Consider the following 24,725-nt stretch of genomic DNA (forward strand, 5'->3'; position numbering starts at 1 on the left):
ACGTTTTAGGGCAATAGAGTTGTACGGCGTGAGGTGGCTCGTGTCATCTACCAACTTTTCTTGTGAACCTACAAGTTTTGTGGAAATTTACGCCAAATCCGTGTCGCGATTCTGCACCATGAGCTCAAGACCTGGAGTTTATTATTTGATCTCCGTGATTCTTGGCTAAATGCGTTTGGAAAATGGCGAGCGGGCAGTTGCAGGGAGAAGAAAAGTCGGGTCTCACCACACAGGAAAAGGACTTGCTCGCTGAGTTCGATAGGTGACAACATCCTACAAAATTTTGCCCGTTACCCCCCAGTTTTTGCCGGTTTAGTAATTTTAAGGGTGCTAAACTTCCATATTTTCCTTTCAGTCGGCTATTTGGATTTCTGGACTTCAATGGAGAAGGCGGGGCGGCGAAAAAGGCCCTTATTCAGAAGGTATGTGTACGCGTATTGCCTGCGTGCGGATATCATAGAGTGTGAATGGGCTTCGTAATATATACACACACAAAGAGTTATTCTTTCAGTCAAATAACAAAATATCCAGACTTGGTCAAATTGTTTGCAAACTTTCTAAAGAAACTTGCATTTATTGTTATCAAAATTGGCAATAATTTAACCAGTATTGAGCTTGATTTTCATTGGGACCTTAATGAAACGGTTAGTTCGGAAAGTTTGATTGTCGGACCAAAGTCGGTGAACGTACGAAGCACCATGCATGCATGGACCCAACATGAAATGAATCCAAGATGGCGGGTTTGCGCTTGCAAAATGGTAGCGCTCTTTGTTTAATTTCGATGTTGGCTTGGTTAGCCCCCGAAAATTGTCACAGGGTTCCCGAATCGAAGCATGCATGGTGTTCGTTATATTTGAAGGCGTCGTTAGATCGGCCAATCAGGTCAGATTATGTGTTAGATGGAGAAAATGCCTGTGGGACGGAGGAGCTCGACTGGCTGGACGGCCGGGAAGAGCGCCATGCACGAAACCGCTTGTTTTTGTTTACCCGTAATATTATCAACTTTCGTGGCCGTGTTAGGTGGACTTCTCCCACGGATGTATATGCAGGGCTTCATAAAAGTGGGCAGATTTTATCACAACGGATTTAGCGCAACCATTATTTTAATTCACTCGGTGAAAAAAGTAGTGTGTTTTGGTAATGCGTTCTCTCCGCGCGATGGCGTTTGGCCATGTCACGCCCTTCTTGCTAAATCCACAGCCGAAATGCCCAACCGTGTCTGGGAACAAAAACGCTTCTAAGCGTAAATGTGTAGCTTTTGCCGTTCGCTAGAATCCAAGACGGTAGTTTTACCCGTAACACCTGTGAATGCTTAGTGTCGATCTCCACATTTCCTCAACTATTCCGTTGACCTTGGTATGGGTTAGACAAGATGGTTGATTGCTAGGTCTGGTACAGAACGTGGTGTGGCAGAAATGGGGTCATCTAATAGCATACCCAGCAGATTGTTTTTGCCGTATGATTCGTTTAGGTAAACACAATGGAAAGTATGTAGTTTTATATCGTTAATACTAGCAAACATGACGTGTGATTTCAATAATGAAACAGGGATGAGTGCTATGTACACTTCTGTTATGATGAAAGCAAGAGAAAAACAAGTTTATTTACAATATAAGATGATACAGCCATTGAAAAATGATTTACATGTTCCGGAATGTTACAATTAAAGAATACTTGCTATGGTATTTTGAATATGAATACTGAAATCATGAATACTGTCCCATTTAAAAGAAGAGCAGTTGATTGGATTATGTTGTCGAGTTGTGATTTGCTTTTTTTCTATTTTGATGAATGCAGCATTTTTCAGTTGTTCTCTCAAAAAACGCTGAATTATTCACTCTTTTGAAATGTGTTCCACCCTGATTAAAAATAGTAGTTTATGTGTTGCTGTGTGCAGGATAATATGATGGAGTGTTCTCCACAAATGTGGAGCATTGCACTGTATGAAGAGGAACATGTGTGTATCAGGTTTTGAGGTCAATACCCTGCTATCTGTTTTAGAATACATTGACTGACTTTCCAGTTTACTGAAAACACATACATATGGTTTTGACAGTTCTGCCTTTTTTTAAAACCAAACATTTCTTTGCTATGCTTCATTCGTGTACTTTGCTATAAAATTGAGGAACGCCAGTGTTCAGGGGGTTGAATTACCACCATTTGTGATATTTGTGATTTGATTACTTTGTGACTTTAACTTCTGAAACAAGCACACTTTTATTGGATCCTGTCATTTTCATCATGCTGTTTTGGGTTAGGTAGAGGGGACACGACATGATAGGATTGTACTTTGATACCAAAATCAGTATTGCTCAGGGTAAATAAGAAATTTACCAGGTCGAGGAAATAAATAGAAAATTATAATAACAATTGGGTCATCTTTAACCATTGCTTTGTGGTACCAGGTGTCTGGAAGTAAGTTTAGTCCAATAGGTTTCATTCTTCTGAATACAAAGCACCAACAACTAATGATAATTGTTCACGGAGTCAAGGAAATGTTGTTTTGTCACATTTCTCAATAGTTTGTCAGTCCTTTTTACGTATAGAGAACCTACATATTTTTGTCAGTTTTTCAACAAATCTCTTTGTTAATATGTTCTGGTATGAATGAAATGGTTCCGTTTTGACTTGTCCCAGCTCGTTATATTCATATGCAAATACTAGAACCTGATCACTCTGATTTGAGTTGTTTTGTTATTGCCAGAACCAAGTTGCATGCATCAAGAGTTGATACAAGAGGGTAAAATATCTTACAATACCTCGATAGCAGAGCTATGAACTCCAATTTAAGTGACACTGTATGGTTTGCTTATAGAAATTTGCTGACATTGCAGTGCAATACATGACCTGAAAAGACAATGCACTATTCCAGTACATCCATTCAAGCAGATTACACAGTGAACTTCCTTTACCATTTCTTCTATAGGCTTGAAACAAACTCTTTTTTGTGACCACCTCCAATTGTTATTCAGTAGTGTTAGAGACACTTTCTTCATTGACAAACTGTCTATGGCAAGACTGTAATGTGAGGTTAGAGTTGTCTGACTATTCTAATGGAATGAATGAATGAATAAATGAACAGCTATACTATGTCATGGAAATTTATTCATTTACTAGATTGCTTAATGCATTCCATCCTTTTTGCTGTCAAACGCTGGTACATCGCATTGTTTTCAGTGTTTGACTGGAACCATACACAGTGCTCCATGTTACAACAGAGTTAAGTGTACATCCTGTTATTCCATTGTTATGGTAACTTTATGGGAAAGGGAAAGTTTTGATGAATTGAATATATGATACAAATGCTTATAAGTGAAAGCTACACAGTTGTATCATTTCAATGCTTTGAAACAAAGAAAGATATTTCTTTGATATGGTGATGTTATTTACTATTTTACAAGCTGTAGATTTTAGCATGCATTCAGATAACAGAAACATGTTGAGTTCTGAAATAGAAGACAGAGTTTAATTGGCTGTTCTCAAGGTAACCTAAGGCTATACCAAATAGAAACCTGCTACAGCCATGGTTTAGCCCAAATCCATTGTTATCAGTGGTGATTGTGGACTTGTGTACTTGGAATTAGGGTGAACAGGTTAATAAACCAAGGTATGGGTCACAGTATCTGTATTTCTGTCATTGTATTACTGTCTGCCTTCCATCATAGAGGATTGGGTTGTGCCAAAAGTATATAAAGAAATGACACTGTTACAGACTGGTTGACCTATTATCGTGGAAGCAGTGTGTTGAAAGGTTATACGGAAGTAAACTTGGCCGGGAATAAATAATTTGACCCATCATCATAATACTAGGGGGTCAAGTAGGTTCATAAAGCTAGGGAGACCCCTCCTAGGAACAACTGATTGTTTTGGTACTGAAGATTGGGCCCAGTACCCTCAGATGCATATATGTCAAAATCCTGAATTTTGTCTGGAAATATCCAAATTGATAGAGCAGAGTCACCATTTGGATTCAGGGATGCTTTCTGGAAGTCTGAGACACAGAACTACCCTCTCTTGTTAAGTGTCCCAAGGAAATAAATTGTGGTCAAAATCTGCTCTCCGCAAGCAAGACATTGCAACTTGTACAATCAACAAGAAGTCAAAACATTCACTGGCAATGAGGTACATGTAGTATTCTTGACCAAGCCAGAGGTAACACTAAAATGCGGTTGCATCAGTCGATTATGCAGTTTTAGTGTCCCAAGGGTCTCAAACGAGCTCCTCAGGGTGCAATTTAGAGTTTGTAGGTGGCAAAAACAACATTTCTATGTTAGCCTGATACATTCTGTAAGCATTTGCAGCAGTTGTTCTTGTAACCATTCTGTATGTAGACCGTCAACAGTCATTGTCACCACTTCACAAAGCCAAGGCCCAAGTAAACTATCTTGCATATCCTAAATGTAAAATCGGACTAAGTTTGTGTTTCAGGAAGGTTTTTCCCAACACACCTGTTATACATTCTCTGTAGTCACTCTTTAGTAAGATGTAAACCAAGCTGCCAGCATGGTGAGAATGCAGTGTTTGGGCACACTGTAAGGCTATGCCTGTAACCCTTTTCCTGCCAGACAGTAATAACTGTATCACTTCCCAATCAGCCAAGTCAGTAAAAAGCGGTATTGAGCCAAAACATGACGTATTTTCACCCGCTTGGCTTGGTATGTTATAGCATCTTTAGTCCAAAAAAATCAAGTTTACAGTATTTATGTTTTCAACAGCCTTCAAAAGTACAGTATTATGTTAAAATACACCATATGGAATATGTTGTGTTTCATTAATTTTAACCATCTTGACCTGGTGATGAAATATGGACTTGGCAGGAAAAGGGTTAATAGGAGTATATAGTGAGTGTTACCCAGAAAATTGACCATGATTTGTCAGTGATTGCAAGCATGTATAGTGATCCAGTGTACAAAAAGAACACTTTTAGTCTTTTATAAACAGAGGAATAATGCGATGAAGCTGGCTTTGTTTACAGCCTGTGTTCTCTCTTGTTTTCAGGAGCCAATGTAGTATGTTACAAAGGTGATATGTGAACCAGGTTTTAAAAATTGATGTAGGACATTGGATCTTAAAGTTTATGAATGTAGAGATCATAGTTGTGAAGGGGTTAAGCAAAATTCTATTGTAGAAATGCACTTTATTCTCTGAAGAGATTTTTTTCTTAGTGAAGGGGCAAAGAATATTACAGTGTGTTAAGTAGGTAATCAAGTTAGTTAATGAAATTTAAGATTTCCATTCAAGAAATTATGCTTGAATATTTTCCTAAATTTTACACAACTTTATATGTCAACCAAAGGTTTAGAGGTTATTGAATACAATAATTTTGAATGAATAGTTCATTTGTATTTGAGATTTTGTAATAGTGGTGAGAAATAGAACATTTCTTTGGATGTGTTAATCATCAATATCATATTTGACTGTTCACAAATTCACAACACAACTGTTCATGGCCACCTGAGTAGGCAGTGTGAGAACAAAATGTAGGATAAAATATGACAATTAGGTTGTATTTTATCAGAAAGGTGCAAAACTACCTGTGAAATATAGGAAATTGGATCATAAGGCAAATGTTTTATGAGAGATTGAAGCAATATATCATTGATGCCAACAATTTATTAGTTCATCATTGAATTTTTGTATAACTACTTTGTTTTGCCAGAATATACAGGTTGCAACTCAAGTCATTGTGTGCAAACAAAGGTTCTGTTATGCCAAGGCACCTTGTTCCTCGGTTTGACTGTAGAGGGCATGGTTTGTGTACTTTCTAGGAGGTGCGTTTACCATTTCTGGGACTGCCGTCTCCTGTTAAGGTTGCATCATCTTGTATTTACGGTCAATAGACCACTGGAAGTTCATAAGTATGATACCATTTATTTTTTTTCTGTTGAAATCCTTTTCAACAAAAGCCGACAGGTTGTCATTTTTGTGTGATCATCACTTGGTATTGTTTGCATGACGGCCAAAACAGCCATACATGTACCATCATGTAAGACTGTGATTTAGGATTGTGGATAGCCGTCTGTCCAAATTCGAATTTGAACTTGATGTGAACGCTTATGTACAAAATGTGTCATTGTCATTAACAGGGAAGCAGACCACGACTGTAAAACTGTGATTTTTATCAAAGGTTTTCTTTGTTCTGTGATACTAATAATTCAAAGCTATAAAGTATTTGAATGATATACAGCAAGCTATTCTACCAACAGATTTAACCCTTTTCCTGCCAAGTCCATATTTCACAATCAGGTCAAGATGGTTAAAATTAATGAAACACAACATATTCCATATGATGTATTTTAACATAATACTGTACATTTGAAGGCTGTTGAAAACATAATACTGTAAAGTTGATTTTTGTGGACAAAAGATGCTATAACAGACCAAGCCAAGTGTGTGAAAATACGTCATGTTTTGGCTCAATACTGCTTTTTACTGACTTGGCTGATGAGGAAGTGATACAGTTATTACTGTCTGGCAGGAAAGGGTTAAAGTTTGAGAATATTGACAGTTTCTGATTTTACCGAAGTACACTTGTAGACGCCAACCACTCGGTTTGACACAAAACATGAAGTTGACCTTGCTACATGTAGATTGGTATATATGTACTATGTAGTAGTAGATTGGTCGATTGTTTAACTGTCATCAGTGGCATATGTAAATTGATGAAATTATCCAATGTCTTTGTGTAATATATCATTGGTCAACCACGGTTTGAACTGGTCTAGGGTTATAATGACATTTTTTGGTCAATGAATCCAGACTGCACACAGGAAGTCATGAGGTGCATTTTCTACAAAGAAATTCTACAGCCATATTGTGGGAACATAACACTGTTGTCAATTGTCATGATTGCCAACAGGTGTCAAATACTTGGTATTTTCAAGTAGGAACAGTGACCTAACACAGAACAGCTTCTGTTTGACTGTTTACAGCTTTTTTCCCCAGCAAGGCATGGCTTTAAAACGTTCCTTTGTGACAGGCAAGGGTTTTGATGTCAGTGTTCACATTTCATATGCTTTACATGCATTGGGTGCCAGAGCCCTGCCTGTCATTCTGCCAAGGGTCATCACAGGTCAAAGAACGATCTGCTTATGCAAAATTTATTTTGTGGCACAGCAGGTGGGTGTCCCAGAAAAAAAAAATCCAGAACAAGTCTTTTTGTTTCTGTGGTCTCTGCAGTTGTTAGCTGATTCCATGAAGTATAGTATGACATAATTGTTTGTTTGGGTTCAAGTTGAGGTCAACCAGAGAGGAAATTGAGTGTGTCTGGTACAGAGAATTGTCTAGTACAGACTGGTAATATTTATCCCCCAAGACAAAAATGCTTTTTGTTTCTTTCATCTGTAAGTGTGGACCACACGTCCTGATTTTATAATAAAGGGTTTCCATATTAGGATCGGTATATGTGCATTTGCACACACACACACACACATACACATAATCATCATCTTTGCAAGAAAAACTGTGTTTCTTCAGGCAGAGACCCTCCTTGATAACACATCTTGGTAGAACAGGCCTATAAGTTTTGAGATTAATAAGAACCAGCACATTGGTAAAGTCACAAAACTACTCCTTGCTAAACTTGCCAAGAGAGTGCTCATTTTATCAGTACTTCTGATTGGTCCACACGATTAGAAGCTGTCAGCAAATTGGTTAACTTGAAACTGCAGGGCGTTTATGAACAGGTTATTATGGGGAGACTGCTGGGCAAGCCATGCAGACTGGATGATAATTATATATATATATATATATATATATATATATATATGTATATATATGTATATATATATATATATATGTGAGATATTTATCATGTAAATATCAATACTGCCAGAAATAGAACTTTACTTCAGGCAGAGTTACAAAAGTAACTCTTTTGTTCCGTCAGTTCTTTAATATTTATTTATTGTCTTCATCACAAACTGGGTTTAGGAAATAGTGAAATATGTGCTCTAAGCTATCATCTCATTTAAACTAATTTGTCTGTACTGGCAGATGTGGTATACTTGAATTTGGTTTCTCGGTAATCTGTCATCAGTTCTGTGTTGCTTCAGGCAAAGAACACAAATTAAGATCAGGTTGAATTCTGTATCTAATACATCTGAATGATGTTGTACAGAAATGAATGGAACTAATAAAGCCTCAGTTGTGATGTGTCAAAGGTCACATTGAAAGTTTTGTTCTCATTTCAATGAATAGTGATATTAATGTTACAAGTGTATCAGTAATTTAGGACGGCCTATCCTTTCACGAGTTCATATGTAATTTCAGAAAGAAAAAAAATTGTAATGCTGCATTGAATCCTTTTTAACCAAGTTTTGTAGAATTTCTTTTCTGTTCTCACATAATTTCTCAGTCTTTATTTTTGTGTAATGTAAGACTAAAATCTGTCAGATGTACATGATTTTGCATCAACGAAAACAGCAATTCATGCATAACTTTTAATTAAAACAGGTCACTCCAGCCATTGTGTGAATATAGAAGTGAACTTGTGCCTCAAGCAAATTTCTTTTCAAGACTTGATATTTTGACAATTTGAAAACACGAATGGAACGTGTGGAAGATCGTTTGATTTACATGATATTCATCTAGAATTGAGTGTACGTTCAATTCAAGTCTATGTGGTTGTTGCTAACTTTGAATTCACCTGGAGTCTGTCGCCATTGTCATACTTGCAGTATTTCTTGCTCTATGTTTAATCTATATTAAAATGATATTTTATGACCAATATTTTTCCCAAAAATAAGTCGTTGAAAACTCCCATTTACTCCAGGATACTCAAAATGAGCCTCACAGGTGGAAGACCAAAAAGTATAATGAAAGTTTGAGAGTCCAAATATCTGCAACCGATGCACATTCTACCTTAACTATTGTAGTTACACAACTCTGTGCAATTGACCGTTTGGACAAAACCATGAACCTTGTTTGTATTGACTTTATTCTTTCAGCTACGTGTACCATACCATCCTATATATATGACTATCATGGGCCTCCCACACCGAATACCAAATAATTTATGTTATTTTGCAAGCGGAAGAGGAAGTTGACAAAAAAAATAGTAATTATTAGGTTAGGTATGCAGGTGTTACAGTAAGACTTTTACTTGGTAATTCAAATGGTAGGTTTTGTTAGCTCAGAGTAGTCTCAGAAGATTGAGGTAACCCTGACCTTTGTGACCTTGATGTTTTCCTGTTAGTTTTTCACCCTGTTCTCTGACATGGTGGTCAAGAAATCTTGGAAGGAGTAAACCAGAGCTGTGATTTAACGAGCTATACAAACTCTTTGCACTGTTTTTACAAGTTCAGGAATTTTGGATGTTGATATCCTGCAAATTGTAAATCAAATCTTGCTGTGTAGGATACCAAAGTGATTTCAGTAAATTACATGCTGCTGTTTTGGTTTCTGACATTCTAATATTGGTCACAGTAAATCTTTGTCATATCACCAGAAAATGGAAATCGCAAAGACAAAATCGACCATTAATCTCTCAGGTTTTGGTCCAAATGTGCTGTTACCATTAATATTAATCAACATCTCAGCAGGGCAGTCGGCAAATATATTTTATCCACATTTACTTATTGAGTATGGGTAACTCTAACATGACATAAGGTAACAAGCTGTTTATGGATGCGTCTCCTATCAGTGTGTGTGTTGGATGTTTTGTGCCTGGATGTCGTAATGAGAGGGCCAAACTCTTGGCTATGAAGTCATACTAGTGTCACAGGATTGTCTGCAATATGTTTTCTGTGTAAGACAGTTTAGTAAAAGTGAGAGGTCATTTTTGTCTCCTTACACTCTGCAGACTATCACAAATCTGATATAATGACAGTCTTGCCAGATTTAGCTGTCATTGTGAGTATCATGTCAAATTTATTAAATCAAACAGACTTTTGACCATTTAGACACTCCCCAAAACATAGAACCACAAGAATTGTCACTGGCTTTTTTTGCAAATACAATACCTGTCTAGTGTGAAAATAAGAAATTTGCTGATTCCTTTAGATAGCAGAAGTTATCTGGAGTCATTTTGGTAGCATGATATTGAAGCTGATTCTCACTGACATTATGCGAAAAAAAATTTAAGTCGGTCAGCTGACGCTTCTTGATAGAAAATCAGTCATTTTACCTTCCATCCCCATTTTCAGTATGGTTTTGTCCAGTGTGTCCATTGAATACAACATGGCTGTACCATAGTTTTATGCATAAAATGTGAAAACTACCCAGAATGGTGCAGTCCATCACAGTAACACCAACAAATCTTGCTGATGTCATGGTTTTAGATCCCGTATCATCTGCTGTCCCTATGCAAATTGAATTTTCCACTCTGAGCAATATAATGCCCACCACCTGTTCTATTAGTTTGAGATCCTACTTCTTAAAATCCTGGATTTCCACAATGTGTTTGGTGTCTGGAACACATGAGGTAAATGGTGTTTACCTGCCTCCCTCTTTACTACTGCTGTTGCTATGGCAATTATGGAGGTTGACAGGAAGATCTGTCACAACTGTAACAGGTGGTTGTCGACGACAACTGTTCACATGGTAACAAGTATAGCGGATTGGAACTGTTCCGATAGGGTTGTTATTTGTTGATTTCGAGCTACATAATTGCCCCGTTTGTTAACCATTCTTGCTTGGATCACGCAATACCACATCACTGGCATGCCAATTTTGAGGGATCACAGAGACAGGAGACAATACTGAGTGGAGTGGATTAATATGACAAACAAGACACCTATTCATAAGGGGAAGTATAGTAGAATGTTTATATCATTTGTTTCCAAGAAATTCTTGAGAAGTGTAGTAGAACATTTTATTTTGTTTGTTTCCAACAAATCTTCCTTCAGCATATTTTTATGTTCTTGTCATGAAATACTTGATTACAAGTCCAAGCAGGATTAGTTGTGGAAGTACCAGGGGTTTGAGATGCCCCAGAGTTGTCCAGATTGGAAATAACTGTAAGTGTTGTATTTCTTACAGTTCATAAACGTCCTTCAGGAGGCAGGTAAACATCATGTAGCTCATGTGTTCCAGTTTAACACACCATCTTGACACACAGTGTTGCTATCAGATCTATTTGATAAAAATCATGTTTATTATTGTCTCAATAAGACAAAAATATTGACAAGAAACGTGTGTGCAGGTTTTAGTGGTCTTTGCATGGTACAGTAAGTGTACTGGATCCTTCGGTCACTCCAACCACCTTGACCTGATAGTAACTTGGCAGTAAAGGTCACACTGCTATTAGATTCTTGCAAAAAACTTTACAGTAATGCTGTGTGTTTCTATCTTGAGTCGTATATGTAAATTTAGAAGAAACCTGACAGATAGTTGTCTAAGTGTACATACAACCAAGTGTGATACGTCTCAGTGTTCTCCACAGATTGGAAAAAACAGAGGGATGGCAAATTTACATAACTATCTATGATTTGCATATTCTTTTGTTGTGAAAATGCAATATTTTGCATATGAATAAAATGCTCCAAAAAGACGGGTGCCCCACCCCTCAACATCCCCCTTGTTGAGAACCCTGCTTGTGGAGAACATACCTCGCTTCTCAAGGTATGTCAATGCAAATATGCTGCAGGTTGCTCTGATCTGTGAGCTTCGTATCACATCTAATATATCATTATCAATCAAAGAAACATACTTTGATGCGCAGTTCTGAAATGAATTGTAGCTCAAAAGACATGTGATTCTTCAAAATTTTGTGGTTGCTAGCATTGCAGTACAGTATGAGAGTCAGCTAAGGAGTTCAAAAGAAGAAATTTGATCAAAAACGGTTCTAAGATGCCACCATTAGCAGTAGCCTTTGAATTTGCAATAAAAGTCAATAAATGCTAATTTAACCTGACAAGAAATAAGTCGAAGCAGAATTCCTCCAAGTCAAGTTAGACAGCGTTCAGGTAAGTGATGAACTGGTGACTGAATGTCTGGGAACCTGGACTGAGTTTAGGACCTTGGGTTTCACTTTGCCATACGCTGTCCATGGCCCAGCAACGTTCCCAGATCATTTGTCTCGTTGTCTTCATGACGCTTTGTTTGCAATCTTGTCCTGTCTGCATGTGTCTTGGTGTGGCTTTTGATTGCATTTCATGGGGAAGTACCATACATCTGAATGTCATTCTGTTGCATGATGTACATGTATGCATTGCCAGCATATATACACTATGGGAGATCTGGTGTTCCCTGGCAGAGTTATCCTGCTTGCTGACAAGATGGTGGAAATTACATTGATTTTCAAGGTGCCCAGAAGCAAGTATGGTATGCATGGGCCGTTATTCTTCTTAGTCTGTGGAATTCAGTAATGTATCTATGCATTTGTATAATAATAACTGTCCAAGTCCATTAACACTGACTGTTCAGTCAGTTTCTACAAGGCTCCAACTACCAAACTCAGCACAAGTACGGAACAGTTTTGCATATGAGATGTTCTTAGTTGGTGAAAATATGTTTTGCTGCATACAACTTTGAACTGATTTGACAGGATGGCTGTTGAGGTGTCCTTGGTTGTTGCCTGTTTGAACAGAGACTGCAAGAGATGAAGCTGGTGCTGTTGACTTCTTCAGATCTGTCCAATGCCGTCAAGGCTGGTAGTTTATTGGAATATTTATGCATGCAATCTCATTGCAAATTTTACGAGGCAAATGGACCAAATACACCCCTCAGTGGGCATCAGTCAGTACTTTGATCCCCAAAATCACTCAAGTGGATGCAGACCTTTCAATGGTAATAGCAAGATCTAAACAGTTATAATAATAAATCTAACCAAGAATTTATAGTAAATAGGTATTGTTGATTGTGTTGTTTATCATTGATATGTCCTGAGGGGGCCAATAAATCTGCAGCCTTGTTTTACAGTCTTCTTAGTGCTTCATTCAAGATAGCCATTGGAAAAAAGAAACAAATCTCACAGGAATTATGTCTAGAAATAGATATTGATCCTGTTTCACTAGCCAAGACAAATGCCTTCCCTTCCCAAAGACATTTCCAAAAATTATTGCACATTTCCAGTTCACAAGATCCAAATAATAGTGAATATTGTATTGTCGTATATTATTTATTTGATTGAGTTTAAATAGTCTGAGAATTCATCAACTTAGGCTTGAACTTTGACCTCTGTGAGCAATCAATTTGACCTCTGACCCAAAAGAGCATGACCTTGAAAAGTATGAACTTGAAAAGTATTGTTGCTATGGAAACATTTCAGACATGTGTAACTACAAAGCCTTGCATTTCTCACAAGCACTTGTATTCTGGGTTCTCCTGTAACTGTTTCCTGTTCATAGTGGAAACTGCCAAATGTTGAAATGTGCTGTTGAAATCATTCTTCACAGAAACATCGCCAGACACCCCAAGGTCTTTTGACTGCTCGTTGGAAACTGATCAGCTGTTTATTGGTTTAACTCTGGGGAAACAGAAATAATAAAATCCAGCGGTAAAGCATAGGATGCCTGCTTTCATGAGCTTTAACAAGTTTTCACACACTTTGTTGATAGTCTGTGTGTATACATAAACTTTATCCATGTTTATTTTCATCGTCTGTTACTGACGAACCCTTTTAACCTCATATTTCTCTATGAGAGATTCCAACTTTACTGTTGAAAACAAATGGGCTGCTCCTTTAGATGTGGCCAGGATAATCAAGTATGAAAATCAGCGCTGACACAGTGTACTTCTAGAAAATTCTGTGACAAACTGAGTCAAAGTTGTTATGCCAGTGACTATGGGCAAAGGTGTGTACGTCCATTTCAAATTTGAAATACTACAGAGACTTAGACAGTCTTTTGCATGATAAGTTAGCTTAGCCTATCAAGAAGGGTTTAATGAGAAATGGAATTGCTATTGCAATGTACATAAACAAGCCTGTTTTATATCCTCTGTGTTAACCAGTTTATTAGTCTACTGCCTCCAACATGTGTATCTGTAAGGTGCACTGCTATTGTGGGTATTTTCTGTCTGTAATGTCACTCAGCTTTCACAGATACCAATGTCTGGCACACGTGTGCAATGTGTATGATGGTTTGTCAAATGCTGAATGTTTTAAAAGGCTGGAATTCACTTGGAAAATGAAGTCGATACATGCGTGCTGGAAAAAATGAAACTCTCCGTAGTTTCTTGGGTCTGATGGAGTGTGAATATGTTTGTCAGAGGTCAGGACATAGCCCTTGTGATTAGATTGATCTAAGGTCGGGAACGTGACTTCCAGGAATGCAGTAGGTCAAAGGTGAGGAGCAACACTTCTGGAAATCAAGTAGAGTAAGGTCAGGAACATGCCGTCCATGGCATCCATGAAGTCCAAGGCCAAGAAGCCAATTTCCAGAACTGGAAAGTTCAAAGGTCAAGAACACTGCTTTTGTTATTGGGATGGTAAAAGATCAGAGGTCTTGAGAATGATGTGGTCAAAGGTCAGGAGCATGTGTTTGAGACATGAACTTGTTTCCAGTCACTTTCCTAGAACTTGTTTCAATAATATTTGCTGTCGATGAGTAACTCAGAACTGTTTTGAGTGACCTGCTCTACAACTGTTTGTTTGACAAGGACTCGAATGGCCCACTCGTTCATTTCATACATTTGTGCCAATGTCTAGGATGCTATCAGAATTTTAGTGTTCACTGTAGCTGATTCAACTACATAGCGAGGTCTGGCAAAATGAAAATTTGTTTTGAAACAAAAACTGACTGAGGGAAAAGGCCAGCATACGTGCAGTGGATTTCAATCTGTCGGCTGCACCATCTGGTGTACAATCCCTTGGTAATAACCCAATGCCCTGTGCTGCATCTTTGGAGAGCAAAGAAGAAACAGGTCACCAACATCCTGTGAAATCCCTAATTGACAGACAGCAATATGGACCAGTCCAGAGAAAAAAGCAGAGACAAAACGTAATGTTGAATGATTCATCATCCTATTGACAGAGTTTTTGTTTCAGCAAAAAGAAAATGAGGAAAAAGCATTGCACAAAATGTATTTTGTGTTGTTCACATATGTGCAACAGTAGAGGGTAAATTACTCTGGAAATTAACAATTGACTGAACAATGTTTTTGCAATTCCTTTGGGAGATGGTGGAAACATTGCAATTTTCAAATGCTCTTTAATTTAATGCACCGTTTCTGTAAAAAGATCATCTTTTTTCCATTACATCATTGATGAATTCAGGCAAAACCAGGTTTTCCCTTTTCTGTGTGAATGATGGTTGCAATTTTAATTAATTCATATATTAAATGTTATTATAGGTTATTATATTTGTGTGCCACTATATTCTGCACGGTGTTTGTCAGTTTTGTGCAGAAGTTGGTCACTTTTCTGCACCGGAATTGATCATTCTGGTAAACATCATTGGCATCAGAGAACAAGCCCCAGTGTTAGCCAAGTGCAGTATACAGTCAGCACCTTCAGCTTGTCAAAGCTGATACCTGTACATGTGTCCACATTCCATATGAATGAAAGATTGACGACAATACAACAAAGGTTTACACCGACTCTGTCCAATCCCAAGGTTTGAGTGTAGCCATGCTGTTTTCAGTGTAAATGTTGTACCCACTCCAGGGGACATAGGGATGACATCAGCGGTACTGTACATTGGATTTCCTGTTTACCATCTACCGAGCACTGACTGGTGTATCTTAGAATAAAACTGGCAGATACCGACATCTGAGGCATCGTGCTGTTTCAATCATGTCGTGTGACGAAAAACTCACACAAAATGGCATTTGTTTTGCAAAACTGATAATAACTATGAGATTCTAGAAATACTGTGTTATATACAGTTGATATCTTGTCATATTCTAGTTCTTACAGGGCACGTAATCGCCCAATACTGTTGGAATAGTTTTGACCTTTGCAGATACCAAGGCAAATGTTTTAGAGTAACACTACATTTATCCAGGTTTGTAAATAATGTACAGTTAGTGATAAGTGTGTACTAGAATTACTTTCATTTTGTTGCATGTGAGATTTTACCTTCCATCAAGTTTCTTTGTCGGAAGTTAGTCTTACATTTGCCTGTGGCAGTTTGTGTAGAGTTCTATTCATTTGAAAATAACCCTATATTATAACCATAGCTTTATAAATTACAAGTCACCCTGTAGTCTACAACCTTCAATTCAAGGTTTCTTTGTGTCCATAAATCTTTAACAAGCCCCAGCAGTGGGTCTCTTCATTGAAAATTTCCACATCCTTCACTGGCAGGTTTGTGAATTGCAAGGCCTCACCACTGTCATGTTCAATACTGATGTACAATCCTGAGTTGAAAGGCTAGACAAATATTAGTCAAGCATGTGACCATTTTCAACTTCCCATCTTCTGAGATCATGCAAACTTTTTAATGTTAGATAGCCATTACATAGCCTTTTGTCTGTGTCCTTGGGAAAGTATTACCTTTGAAAAGACAAGATTTCAACCTACATGTTATTTGCTAGACTGGAGTGTATATGGAGTCACTGTGAACAGTTCTTTTGACCTTCATTCTCAGTGTTGATATCGTAAAACCTCGTATACCTTGTGACTATGACTGTCAGTTTCAGGGTTGTAAAATCTTGTGTGTTATTTGTGTGACCTTTGACCCCAAATCTGTAGATTTGAAATCAGTATTATGAGAAATTGTAATACAAGCTCCCAGTGTTATATTTGCTAGTTTTGTCAGATAACTCATGACCTTGAATTCTGGGTTTCTGTGTTCAACTTCACTTTTGACATGAATGACTTGTACTCACACATTTCTATGGTTATATTTGATGTTTGTGTATGAAACATACAGCCTTGACCCTTAATATTCCTTGTTTTGAGATCAGAATGCGACAAATGTGACCTTTAACCCTGGATATTAGCTGTGGCTTACAAATCTGCAACAAACAATGGGGACGCGGTGCATGAAATAATTATTTTGCCAACATGCACACTGAGTGTGTCAGGCTTTGTATCGATTTGCTCCTGCTTCCTGATGTGTGTACATTGACTAGTTAAAGTTTAGCTATGATATATTGGCATCACCCTCCACATCATCCCACGCAAGTTCTTCCTTTTGTGTTTTTGGACAGTGTGTTCATGTTTGGTCTCTGTGCGTTTACTATTTTTGCAGTAAAGTTAAATTATCAAGGTAGCATCATATTTATCCAGCTTCTGTGTTGGGCCCACAGACATCAAGATGTCAGGAAATGTATTTCAGTTTTCAACAAAACCTCAGAAATGTGCCACCAACAAGATCAGGATGGTTTATCACTTTCAGGCAAAGATCAGAACACACACTGTATTATTTTCAGCATGCAGTATATTCACATTGGTCTGGCAGTCTACGTGTACTTGCGTCAAGGTAACATGGACATGCACAGTGCAGCATGCGGCCAGGCACCTAGCACTCTGAGACAGGTTGTGATATTGGTCAAATCACTGGTAGCCCCTTTCTGTATTTCACCATAAAGGCAGTAACACACATATCTTTGATGACCATCTTTCGTTGCCATCCTTTGCTCAATGCATTGTTGTGATCCTGAATGACAAAGACCACAAGAGATCAGTTACACTTGATGATAAACAATCTTCGATGTATTGTAAAATATTTTTCTCTACTTTTTGGGAAATAAAATTTTGTTTCAAATTATTACGTGCTCATCCATTGTAAATTACAGGTAACTTGTCATCGTATGCAAAACTCAGCTGATAACTTGTTTCCTTTGTGATTACAAGGGAAGTCCCCTGAGCTTCTGCCATATTCCCATTGCTTTCTGTGGTTAAATTGGCAGTGTCACACGGGACTGTTGCCATTCACTGTACAACTCACTGGCCTTCGATCACTAGATGTACTTCATGCTTCAAATTGGATTGCAATCTCGGCCAGGTCACCAGGGGATAGTGTGAATGAAGTAGTATATCAACAGTAGATCTCCACTTTGGATGGTTTTGTACATGGACACCAACAAATTTACCTTGACCGTTTGATAAATTGGCAGATGAATTCTCTTCCTGTACCACAAATCCACAGATACGCTGTCAGTAATGGCCCTATCTCTATGAAGATCTCTCCACAATTTGCAGAAGGAAATACCTGCCTTGGCACATATACTGATATAAATCTTGAGTCTGTGGCATTCAAATTTAGGAAAAAAGTAAATGTTGTTTTTCGCTTTCAGTGTTACATGACTTAAAACTGAGTTTATCAGATGATGATCAGATTATCTGATGATGAAGAAATTAGTTTTTGATCCATTGCCATTAAAATCACATGTACATGTATGTTACAGCAGTTTACAGTTGGCTGGTAAAATCTTCCTAACAGCGAGCCAAGTACTGTAGTAATAAGTAGTTGTGCAGATCTTACTAGATGGCACGATATGTATTCTATACCAATTCTTGGCAGTGGTTCATGTGTACACTTGTATGTGTCCATTTTTCAACAGCAAACTTTACAATAGCTTAACCCTTGCCGCCCCATGTCCCAATCTAAAAGAGTGGAAATGCACTACTGTCTGGTTGATAAAATATTTGAAATATTTGTCATTAGGTAGGGTTACTCAGAGTATGTGTAGTGTCCAGTGGAAATGAAAGATATGAAAAGTTGTTTGAAAGCACGGTGCACTCGTTTACAAAATCATGCCTGTACAAAACTGGACACCTGTTGCTGCTTCCGTTGACGCATCATTTCTCATTGACGCTGTCACTAAACTATTGCTCTGCTGTGTTCGTAGGGAAGATTAATTCTGTGACACGTACCAGAGAACTTTGCTAGTGCCAGCATGATTGTGAAACACAAAATAAAATTACCATTTCATGAATTTTTCAAACATTTGAAATCCAGTGCTGTGTTATGCATATTCAGTAATCTACCAGGCAACTGCAAAGTCACAAAGTAGCTTAGAGTTCTCAATAGATCCTCTCATCAAATTGACCATAGTGCCTTAACCCACCAATTATTGTCTTGTTGTAGTGTGTACCTCCCAGCCTACCATTGACATCACTTTTGGTGTTGAAAGAGTTAAACCAACCTGCTAACCTCCTCTTAATTTCCTGTTTCTTTGTTACTGCTAAGGACTGATCAGCTTTCCATTGGCTTGGAAGGAAAGTCAGTATCTTCACAGAATTTAACAGTGTCCATTCTGTCTGCTCACAGACTTTTGGCCATTGAAAACAGTCTGCTTTTGAAAGGGATTAGAGGAGAATGCATTGTTTGACCAATTTTGAAGTCGCAAAATCAGTCCAAGTCAAGTAGAGGCCTAAATTTGAAAACCTAATCTATGACCATTTTTGGAATAAAATTTGCTCTCAAAATCCGGTGCTGACTTCAATGATAACTATTTTATCTTTTTGTCAAGATATACTGCTAATTTAGGCAAGCAAACTAAACCAGCAAAGGTCACCTCAGTGCTTTGGTTTCAAGAGTTATAACAAGTCCAGTGAAAATTTACTACTGTTATTGACAAATGTACAATGCAGTGCAAGTTGCGATATACCAGTATTTTTGTAAATGAAATTTTCGTTACCCAGTTTTTCTACAGGTAGGGTACATGCAATATTTAGAGAGCTATGTAAACCCACAGCATACTACAGAAAGCCTACGCTAACTAAAAATACAGTCACTTTTTGCCACTTTTTGTCGTTTTTGACGCATTCTGTACCTATGGACCATAATGTGCCTTCATACATTTCTAATCTTTGGAAATTTCCAACATTATCAAACTATATGTACCTTTGTCCTCATGGAATAGAATGGTACTAATAGGATTATTCATATTTAGGTTGTGAAAACATTAACCTGTGCTTATGCAGACTCCAAACCATGGAAACTCTTGCTTTTCTGTGATGATAGGATTTGGAATTTAAGAGAACCAAGTGTTAGGGAATTTTAATTTCAGGTGCATGGTGTGCCAAAAGAGTAAGTCTGATCAGCGAGCATGAAAATGATAGTGAAAAAAAGCGGCTGTCGTACAGTTTGCTGTGCTATATATCAAAATGGTTTTCTGTGACTGTTTTCAGCGCTGATCAGAAGACGTAGAATTGCAACTTGTCCTGATATGAACGGTGAACACACTTCATACATGAATGCAACTGACCTCATAGTAAATTCTCCAGCTAGCCTAGGGGGTCCTAGGCTAGCTGGGCACTATTTTACAATAAACAACAAGATAGAGAGCTTTGGTGACTATTAGTAATATGCTAATGAAGAGTTACGAGTATTCTGATCTGTGTGCCTCGCAAAGTGTCCATGTTGCTGGCATCAATCTACCATCATTATTACTGTACTGCCAATTTCAGTTTGACGTTCATACGTATCCAAACCTACACTGGGACGATGGACTTTGGGGTTGTACTCCATGTCAGACTTTAGATTTCAACAGATGAGATTTTAACTAGAATTTGTGTTTGCATGGGTTGTTTTTGTGTTTGATGATGGTGGACTCAGTCATCACAAGAAATTTGTCAAACCAAATGATTTATTTTCTAATAAAAAAACCACTCGGTACAGCATTCAAATCTATTTCCTATTACATAACTGCTTTTCATTCCCTAAAAGGTAAGGATCAGAGTTTTCTCTCAACTGTGCAATTTTGCAAATTGCACATTTAGCGCCGTTGTTTGCCTTGTAAAAGTTACTGACAGCGCGGAGGTTGCGCATGAAAAACATCAAGCAAAGATGTCCATGATGGTGACCCAAGCACATTGTGTAGTGACCTGTGAATTTGCTGTTGTTTCTAGTCATAGTACTCCCTCAGAAAAGACAAAATCTTGCTTGTCATCCAGCTTTAGTGTTTTGCATGACAAGGAGTGTATGCAGTGAAAAGAACAGCCAACAGCGTAGTTGCGGTTTAGTCTCCATGGATACTAGTGCATTTTATGTACATGTTTTGATATAGCGGTAAAGTTTGAAAGCAGAACTTGAAACACTGTATCAAAGATGGAATTATGGCAAATTCCAGCTTCAGCATTGTGTAGGCATTCTGCCGTGACGATCAATCTTGATCGCAGTGAAAGGCAATTGTTTGATCACTGCATATTTTTATGGATTTAAACCCCAAAATTCAGACCAATTGCATCCAAGGGACCAAGTGTACGTCAAACTCCGAGTTGAGGAAACCGATGGGTGACAAAGCGACAGAAGATGGAGAGCAGCCGAACACATCGTAAACTGACAAACATAATGATGTCGATGACAGTACGGTTGCTGCTTGTGACATGGACGACGCAACTTAACTGCCCCCTAAAATGTCAAGTCTGCCCCCTAATTTTGATGAATAGGGCACAGAGTGGCCCTGTCATTGAACATGTAGAGAAAACACTGATGGATGCAGTGTTCTCACCAGAAAAAAAAATTTGTGGGACATTTTGTCCCGCTGACCAAAAAAAAGCGGGACAACAGATGATTTTTGTGAGACAATATATAAATATGTTAAAAAAGTCAAACTGCAAATACGAACCTTCTTCTATGCATGGAAAAAATAAAGGACTCAACAACTCATTCAGCTTAACAACTTTTTTGTAAACATTCGGTAAACATATCAACTGATATTGAATATCAGTGCCTTTTAATGAAAAGTCTACGGGACTTTTGTTCTTTCCAGTGTGAAAGTCCATTTCGGGACCCTCTACCATAATAGTTGCTAGAGTGTCCAGCCGTTCAGCTCCAAGTTGATTTCTGTCATTAGTTACGTTTTTTTGCACACTAAACCCCCTTTCACAATCAGCAGAAGAAACAGGCCAAATCAGTGCTATGGCAGCTATTCAGATTAGGAAACATATCCCTATGATGTTTGTAAATAATCATCACATTTTGACGTGAAATTTCGGCCACCAGCCAAGGCTACAAATTTTGTCAATTGATCGAAGCATGGAAAAAAGACGTCCATGTTCTCACGTATGAGTTCGCCTGGAATAATATACTTATCACATGCGCAAGCCAAGAATTGATAATTTTTTGCACAATAAGAGAACTTTCCTCCAACAATTCCACAGTTAAACCTCTGAACTACTTTTGGAATAATATTATCAATCGGCAGTGGGCCAGTTGTCAATCATTTCCAGTCGTAGGTACTAGGTCGCGTGGGCGAGGAACGGAGCAAATGCCTGATAACATCACACAATGTACCTCCCGCGAAGTTTATACATGATTCCAAACATAGCAAAGACCTAAAAATTACCTCAGACAAAGTTGCGTTATTTTTCGAGAACAAAAATTCACTGAATCTCAACGGCACGAACGAACACTATAACGTCGCGCCCGTCCAGACCCTGGTTGCCATGCGGAAATCACAGTATAATGCTACCAGCTTCGAGTTCGTTGTAAATGTTCATGTAATTCCTTAGGGACATACAAGCTTTACATTCTTGTGTTTTCGTAGTTCGGATTATTGTTGTCGTAGCCTATGAAAATATCTATCGTGCCCATGACGCCTCCAGCTTCCGCGAATTCCGTGGACATGTCCCGGTATGCATGCAACGCGAACACGTCCAGTGTGTCAGACTATCACAGTCTCGTGTAGTTCAATACACGACGGCCGCTGTGTGGTATACGTAATGCCTACCACACATCGGCCATCATGTATCGAATCACAAGTGACTGTGGTTTAAGTACGCCCTCTGACGGGTATTGCTTCCAGATTGCCTCGGTTTCAAGCAGGAAGTGTAATTACTCGCGTCAATCATTTACGTCCATGGTGAAAAGTACTGGCTGTATGATACGGCCGGCCGGCCATACGGCTGGCTCCACGAAAGTTTATAATTTCAAAGGCGCGCCACTATTGCGCGCACGCCCAAGAAATCCGCGACAAAACAGAAAAATACGCCGAGAATGTCGCGGAATCGCGGCCTGGTGAGAACGCTGTGGATGATAGAATATTTAATTATTTGACTGGTCATTGATATGGCTAGCAACCCGATATCTTTCCAATTTAAACAGAGTTGAAGAATTAGCCATTTGCATAATTACTATATGATCTGCAACCTTCCATGTTTTTTGCTGGTATAAATCTCTAGCTGAATTTTAAACAATTAACTTTTACAGCAAATTCTATTCATAGAATATTCTGTTCTGATTATAACAACCAATTACTTGCAAGCAAATATTGTCACATCGTCTGACGACGACGCAAAATTTTAAATACCATACACCCTATAAAAATACTGGGATGTGAGGTCATATGGGGTCATGGAAATGGCCTGGTGTCCATTTTGATTTGAATGAGCTATGAAAAGTTGTACCTTGAACAAACAGGATAGGGGCAATTGTATGGCAGTATAAACAACATTTCCTTTATGAAAATCTTTTTTTATATTCCAATGTGTGTATCATAATTGTGCAATATAATAATCATAATGTACGATTCTTGTTTATTTTCAAATCCAATTACATTCAAATGTGGTTGACAGGCAGTATTTTGTTTTCCTATCAATCCATGTTAGTTTTCTGATCAGTCAAAATTCAATTACTCAACACAGCTCACAATGAAGTCTTTATCATTAAATACTGATTTTAGAAACCCCCTGTAGCTTTTTTCCACCACCGGAAAAATGATTCCTTGGGAATTGATTGAGGCTTGAAATCTAATCCTCCCTAGTTATACTCTATGTCCAGTGTGAGTGAATGAGGCTTTGATGTTTAAACACACATGGCCAACACTATACACACAATCTCTTTATAGTTTAGTAAAAACTATGAATTCTGAAATTGTATATGAGTCTATAAGTATTACTGGCTAATCGTGAAATTTGATCAGTAGGCATGGTGTAGCTAATTGATTGGTTTTCTATCAATCAAGGCATGGTTTGATGTGATTTTGTGGTTCAGGAAGTTACCAATTCATGCACAACTTGCAAAGATGGGTCAAGGGCAAAGTAATATGGCACAAATGCTTTTAACAGTGAAACATTTTCACTCAAGAATTTCAGTGCTTGGAAGGGCAAGGGTACCATATTCAGACAAAAGTGATTTCAATTAAGAACCCAAAGTCATTCTGTGTTCAACTCTTTGCTGGTCACTTTACCGCTGAGAAAAGATAGTGGAACAAAATGGCTCAGAGGAACTGTAGGTCGGACAAAATATTACAATGCTTTCAGACCAATTGAAAACGGTAACTTTCTGGAATATTTGGATCAACTTTGAAACATTATGAATGGCATGCAAAAAAAATAAACAATGTTATAAAAATCCACCTGATACAAATATTGGAATAGAATGAGAAATGCTGGACGATGTCATTTTGTTGTTGATTAATCCTTCATTCCCAAGTTGTTAAAAATTAAAAAGAAGATATAGTAAAAAGAATGTATTGTTAACTCTAAAAAACTTCTGGAGCATTGTTATCAAAGATGTACTGTCAGTGTCGCGTAGATGACTTCAACATACCAAATTCACAGTGTTCTGTTGATTATGTTGAATGTTTTATAAACTAGCAAAACTACAATGGCCATGTATGGTTTTGAACCACTGCTAGTGCCAGTTGATATGAGTTGAACACCTGCAGGTTTCATCCTAAGTAGAACAGTCTTGCTTAATCAGGGTGTAATTTTCTGCCGCAAACTGTAATTTAATTGAGTTTTATCTGTTCAAATTGTGCGTAATTGCTGCAGAGGCAGTGCAAATTGCCATAGCTATCTGCTTATTCTTGGGTTTGCTGTAACTACTGGTAAGATTTTGCTCGGAGTAAGTTTGTGCGTTTACTGTTCTGTCTGGGGATTTCAGTCTATGGCTTTGTCAAGGAGAACATTCACCAGCAACTCAATTGATGGCTTGCCTCAAGAA

The 24,725-nt window shown here is 38.0% G+C and overlaps 1 protein-coding gene across 2 annotated transcripts in view; it reads left to right on the top strand.

Moving 5' to 3' along the window:
- LOC139119432 (lysine-specific demethylase 6A-like) overlaps window positions 1-24,725 on the top strand; it is a 112,421-nt gene continuing 87,696 nt past the window's right edge. Inside the window, exons 1-2 of one of the 2 annotated variants that reach the window (XM_070683243.1) lie at window positions 1-262; window positions 356-422. In XM_070683243.1, coding sequence (XP_070539344.1) covers window positions 183-262; window positions 356-422 — 147 coding nt within the window. In that variant the 5' untranslated portion in view covers window positions 1-182. The remainder of the gene's footprint in view (window positions 263-355; window positions 423-24,725) is intronic. The other variant, XM_070683244.1, reaches the window with a different exon arrangement.

Source organism: Ptychodera flava, chromosome 19 (assembly GCF_041260155.1).
Source record: "Ptychodera flava strain L36383 chromosome 19, AS_Pfla_20210202, whole genome shotgun sequence".
NCBI classification, from domain to species: domain Eukaryota; kingdom Metazoa; phylum Hemichordata; class Enteropneusta; family Ptychoderidae; genus Ptychodera; species Ptychodera flava.